We start from the raw sequence: 6,249 nt of genomic DNA on the forward strand, positions 1-6,249 counted from the left end.
TCTCATCCACACCTCGGCTGTTTTTCGAAAATCAGACACAAGCGCTGGGGTCCGACATGGACACCCCTCTGTTTACCACCAGCCAAAGATAAAACCACGCTGGTTATTTCACATGACAGATGTCTGTATTTAGGCTTTTTTCCACGCAGGCTTTTCAGACTGGTTTGAAGCAGGCGGGGCTGTTGGGAAAAAAAAAAAAAGAAAAAGAAAAAAGGATTGTGTCAGGTTTTACCACACACCAATCAGAATTTAATAAAAAAAAAAAAAAAGAAATAGAAACACAATCTGATAGCAGCCGTTGGACTGTTTGCTTATGTTACCGGGGAGATGCCACTGTCAATAAAACCTGATCAGACCCATACAGTCCCACTGGTTGCCAAAGCCGTTCTTAGAATTAATCTCAAGTCTAGTCAGTGTTTACTATGTGGCAGATTTACACATTTACGCTAAATTAAAATGGGTTGCGTCCATGGCCAGATAAAGCTCCTACGCAGCCACTGTTCGACCCCATCTATACCCACCAGCTCGATAATGTGCCCCAACACCCAGAAACCAACAAAAGCCTAGAGCCTGGCCACAACTCTGATGATCAAAATAATCGCTGATGTTGTTTTTAGAGAAAAAAAATGTCCAAAAGTCTACTTGCTCCAGCTCCGCAAATGAGAAGATCTTTCTGATTTGTCTTCTATGACAATAAACTAAATGATTACTAGAAGCTAATTGGCAAATTGATTGATAGTGGGGGGAAAAAAAAACTGAAAGCAAACTAGGATTTAGAAACATAATTCTCCACCTTCGAAACAGTAGCTGGCAGAAATCACCCGGGCACAGCAAGGTCACGTTGAATGGACCACGACCACTACCACTACTTCTACCACTACATGGACCTTGTGGCGAGATTGGCTCGTGAAATGATCAGAGAGCTAAAGCTACTTTATTCCAGCTAAAAAGTCATTATTTTATTTCCAGGGCCATTTTTTTTTAATTATTGGCTACAATTCCCCTACAAATGGATGAGGTGATATGCCAGAGTGAGACATTTCCAAGCAGGGTTACAGACAAATCCTCAAAGTCTCTGATACCTCGGCGGTAAATGTCAAGTATTGGCGTCAGTCCCTGGGGGGGTGGGGGTTCTCTCTAGGCTGAATAATTGTGAATTAACTTCAATAGGGAGAAATCCATTGTTACCCAACGAGCACTGGGAGCCCAATGTCGCCACAGACAGCAGCCTCCGGAGTCCAGAGCGCAAGGCCGGTTCTCTCTGATCCCGAATGCCCGATTCAACAGGGTCCCCGGGCTGTCCTCCGGTGGCTGCCGGGAAAGTCGATCCGGGGGAAAGGTGAGGAACCACCGCCTGAAACGGATGAGTCGGGCCGGAGGGAGAGCGTGAGGGACCCCTCAGCACTTCATCACCAGATAACTCAATCCGAGAGGGGGAGCAAACAAAAACCCCAAGGCACCCGTGCGTGGCCCCCCCAAGATTTAAACTGGTTTTTGTTTTTTTTCTCCATGAAGTTAAATGAGGACAGATTAGCGTAAGAAATCAACTTAGCTCAGCTGATTCCACCCGTTTCATTAAACTAACGAGACGGGAGCGGGGGGGGGCAATGCGATCCCCCATTCAATGGTTTGATTTTATTTATTTTATTTTTTTTTCTTCCTCTCGCGGCTGCGGCGTGCGGGGGCGCCATCGTGCGGGGCCGCGCCGGCGTGTGAACATGAATTCACCGAGAGCAGGCATCACTAGAAGCGGCGACGTAAAGCGAAAAAGACGGGTCAGAGGTCATCGTAAGGCGAATCAGCAGCCACCAATGTAAACAAAATATAGATTTCATGTTTCGCCTTTACTTTAAAAACAAAAACCCCATCAGTTTGCTCATAATTTTGTACAGCTCATGCTCGTGAACGGCCTGCTGGGAACTTAAAAGATATGTTCACATTTGCTCCAGTCTGTCTTTATATAATGCTAACATGCAAAAAAAAAAAAAGAAAAGTTTTTTTGTCGCTCTAAATGTTCCTTTTGCCCACACTGGCCCCCGAAGAGCTGCACGACTAATCTGATTCCAGTGGAAGGGACGGGGGACAAAAGCCACAGTCCTTCGTGTTCTGGGAAGGGACATTGTGAAGTTCAGCCGGATGTTGATATGAGGCTTCTGCAGTTTTCTAAAAAAATCTAGTGGGTGTCTTTCAGAGTTGTAATCTTTTTTAGCACGAAATTCCCTTCTTTGTTTGCCCGGACGGCGTTTACTGGCTGGGCTGTGGTGGGAGGGATGGTGACACAAAGAGGGGAGTTTGTACTAAAAGGGATGTAACTTTGGAAGATTTCGGGACTGGTTTGACAAGAGGCCTCACTCAGAGCAACTTTGGCCCTGCGTGGAAAAAACAGAAAACAAAACAAAAGGCAGCCTCCTAATTAATTTGAATCAGGCCACTCTCTGTTGGAGCAAAGATGCAAATGCAGCAGGATCTGGCAGAGGGAAAAAAAAAATATATATATATATATATATATATATGCAGGCTCATCTGTCAAAATCTGATTCTTCAAATCTGATTTGGAGGAAGTCCAAGAAGTGAAACTGGACTTCCTGGATTGCATTTAACGTCTCACCGGTGCAGGAGGCAACAGGCCCCAACCAGTGCAGTAAATCCAGCCGCCCGACAACAGCTTGAGCTGAACTAGAATCCGACCAAAAATAAAAACTGTGGATCTCGTCCCCCTTCGCTCACATTCAAATGGATCTCTTGGCAGCCAAAGAGGGACTGGCAGACCGACAGAGGGGGACAACCGGAGCAACCCAAATCTCTGTCAATGCACACATGAGCATGGGAGTGCTGTATGGAAGGCGGACTAGAAAAAAATGCGAACCTGTCCTTTAATTAAAATGTGTGCAGCACCCAAAAGAAGTTGCCTCAGCTGTTAGAAATAAAAAAGGCATTAAACCCCCACTACAACCTCGACCGCACGACAGCACTGGAGGGATTTTCGAAGCACTTTCACTGCGTCTTTTCCGCTTGTCTTGTCCATAAACTCAGCTGAGCACTTCTAAATCCTCATCAGCCGCTGACAAATGCGAGCAGGATCCCCGAGTCGGGCTGGAGCCTGCCCTCAGACTGATCGAGCCGTACAACTTGGCCGCGTGTTTGGAATAGGCAAACGCCTTCCTCCTCATCATCTCCCCCTTCCACATGGAGATCATGAGCAGGGTGGACAGCAGCACGCCCCCGAGGGTGAGCAGGCACAGTCCCGCTATGACACACCGGTCCAGGTGGGCCCCGACCCCGGCTCTCTCCCTCTCCAGACGCTCCATCTCCCGGGCGGAGATGCTGTCCGGGTCCACTCGCACGTCCCTGGGGACCGTGTAGGATATGGCGACCAAAGAGATGCCCGTCACCAGGCACGCCACGGCGATGATGAAGCCGTAGTCCACCGACTTGCCCGAGCCGTCGGAGGAGAGGTCGTCGTCGGACAGCAAGTAAAGTTCCGGGACGGCGTCCTCCTCTTCCTGCATCGCCTCCTCCTCCTCGTACAGTTCACTCGAGGAGCTTTGACTCAGTCTGCAGCTTTGGGGACTTGTCCCTATCAGCCGGACATCATCACCGTCTTCATCATCTTGGCGTTTGCAGGTGAAACATGTCTCCGTTTCCTCCTCCGGCCGCGGCGCCCTCTGGCTCGCTGTCCACGGTGCTGAACCCTCTCCTCCGCCGGGATGAGGCGACTTTCCGCCGCCGCCGCCGCCGCAGATCTCCGTGACACTTTGCTTAGTTAAAACCGGGGAGGCGTCTCTCGGATCGGGTTGGTCAAAGTAAAACAGTTCGAGATCGGCCATTTGAACATGGGCTGGGTTTTCCGATTTGTCAAGCCCATGCGTCCGCCTCTGTCAGTAACACATGCAAAAAAAAGAAAAGAAAGAAAAAGAAGATATTTAAGATAGTTAAACTCACTGAAATGACTGGCAGATGAGACAGCAACTTTAATTTTTTTCCCCATTCTTTATTCGCTGCAAGCCCAGTTTATGTCTCTGCCTCAAGTATTTGCACAAGCCAGAAATCGACACGCATCTCTCCCGTTGGTGCACCGCATGCATTTTAAAGTAGAGCCAAGCAAGTCTTCAATGGATGTGATGGAACCACGGGGAAAAATTCCCACTCATTAACACTTTATCTCTCGCCCCCCCCCCCCCCCTTTTTTTTCTTTCCGGCCACCGCAAGCTCTCAAATAGCTTTCTTTTCCGAAACACTTAGTAACCGTGCGACACGCTACTGAATCTCCATCCACCCAATGTGCTCCATCAATCGTTTAATAGGCAACAAAATGCGGTTTCCCGAGTACCTCTTCTCCCCGTCTGCGGCCGCTCGCGTCCCCGGGCTGCTGCTGCTCCCCGGTCAATTACAGAGAGAGAGAGAGAGAGAGGGAGAGAGGGAGAGGTTTGGCAAACCCCTCCCACGGACCGAGCTCCGGCAGACCGTCCTCTAATGCCTATTACCGAGCCAGCCTCAGCCGTCCCCGGCACATGCACACTAATCAGATGAGAGGCAGGCGGCGGCAGACTCTGTGGGCAAGTGAGTGGAGATATTTCCAATTACAGAGCTACTTTCTCATAGGACACCCTTTATGAAGGGGGACTGAAAGCAGTAACTAATGGCTTAATTAATAGTTGATGAAGGCTTTGTACGTCAGCTATAAGCCATTAATAGGACCAACTTTTGGGTTGCCAGGTTGCTATAAATCTATCTTACTGGTATGCCGTTTAATTAGCTTTTCAGGTAATTAGTCAGAAACCAAATTATTAGTCAAATTAAAATCCGTCTGGAGGAGTTCACTAGATTAAAAAAAAATGAAAGGATCAGCTAAGGGATTAAAATTCATTCTGAGGGGAACATGAATATCTGAACGCAAATTGTATTGGAAATCCATCCGAAAGTTGTCCAGACGTTTCACTCAGAGCCACAAATGTCAACCACACTGCGGCGCTAGAAAAGTCAGGGGATCACTGAAGTCATTACGATTCACCCTCTGGGAAGCACGAATGTCTGTGCAAACTTTAGTGCCCATTCATCGAGAAGGTGGTGAGATATTTCTCTGAGTGAATAAAAACTTTGACCTGATGGTTGCAGTAGATGAAAAGCAGGGGATCACTGAAGTCATGATGATTCATCCTCTGGGAAGCATGAATGTCTGTGCAAAATTTAGTGCCCATTCATCGAGAAGGTGGTGAGATATTTCTCTGGGTGAGTAAAAACTTTGACCTGCTGGTTGCACTAGATGAAAAGCAGGGGATCAATAAAGTCATAAGGATTCAACCTCTGGGAAGCACGAATGTCTGTACAAAATTTAGTGCCCATTCATTGAGAAGGGGGTGAGATATTTCTCTGGGTGAGTAAAAACTTTGACCTGCTGGTTGCAGTAGATGAAAAGCAGGGGATCAATAAAGTCATAAGGATTCATCCTCTGGGAAGCACGAATGTCTGTGCAAAATTTAGTGCCCATTCATCGAGAAGGTGGTGAGATATTTCTCTGGGTGAGTAAAAACTTTGACCTGCTGGTTGCAGTAGATGAAAAGCAGGGGATCAATAAAGTCATAAGGATTCATCCTCTGGGAAGCATGAATGTCTGTACAAAATTTAGTGCCCATTCATTGAGAAGTTTGTGAGATATTTCTGTGGGTGAATAAAAACTTTGACCTGATGGTTGCACTAGATGAAAAGCAGGGGATCACTAAAGTCATAACGATTCATCCTCTGGGAAACATGAATGTCTGTGCAAATTTTTTACTGAAATCCAACTTATAGTTGCAGAGATTTTTCAGGTACGACCAAAGTGGGGGACCGACTGAACGGCACTGCCTTCCCCACAGCCACACTGCTAACAGGGCTAGTGAGCCTAAAAGGGGCTTTCACAATAAATCATCAAGTCTGCAGCTTGAAATGTTACAAAAAATAGTTGATAAATAGATTTTGGTGCAGGTGCCCTGAAGCACTTCTCTAGAAGGTCAGAGGTGAAAGGTTCATTAGTAAGGGTCTGCTTGATGAATCATGAACTAAAGCAATAAAAACACAAAGCAAGTGTTTTGCTGCAGGAACATAAACATGAGTCACAGAGATTTTTTCACAACCTGACAACCAAAAGTTGTTCTCAGTAATGATGTGTAAGTGGTCTTTATAGCATCAGAAAATTATTTATTAACTATTTATAAGGTCATTAGTTTTAATTTATAAACCCATTTTAAGGTGAGTTACCACTTAAAGTGG

The 6,249-nt window shown here is 46.6% G+C and overlaps 1 protein-coding gene across 1 annotated transcript; it reads right to left on the reverse strand.

The window, feature by feature from the left end:
* Nucleotides 1-3,029: 3,029 nt before the first annotated feature.
* Nucleotides 3,030-3,827, reverse strand: LOC120786457 (transmembrane protein 74). The gene has a single exon (XM_040121916.1). The coding sequence runs from the start codon at nucleotides 3,825-3,827 to the stop codon at nucleotides 3,030-3,032; it is 798 nt and encodes a 265-aa protein (XP_039977850.1).
* Between the last annotated feature and the right edge of the window lie 2,422 nt (nucleotides 3,828-6,249).

This window comes from Xiphias gladius, chromosome 24, assembly GCF_016859285.1.
Source record: "Xiphias gladius isolate SHS-SW01 ecotype Sanya breed wild chromosome 24, ASM1685928v1, whole genome shotgun sequence".
NCBI lineage: Eukaryota > Metazoa > Chordata > Actinopteri > Istiophoriformes > Xiphiidae > Xiphias > Xiphias gladius.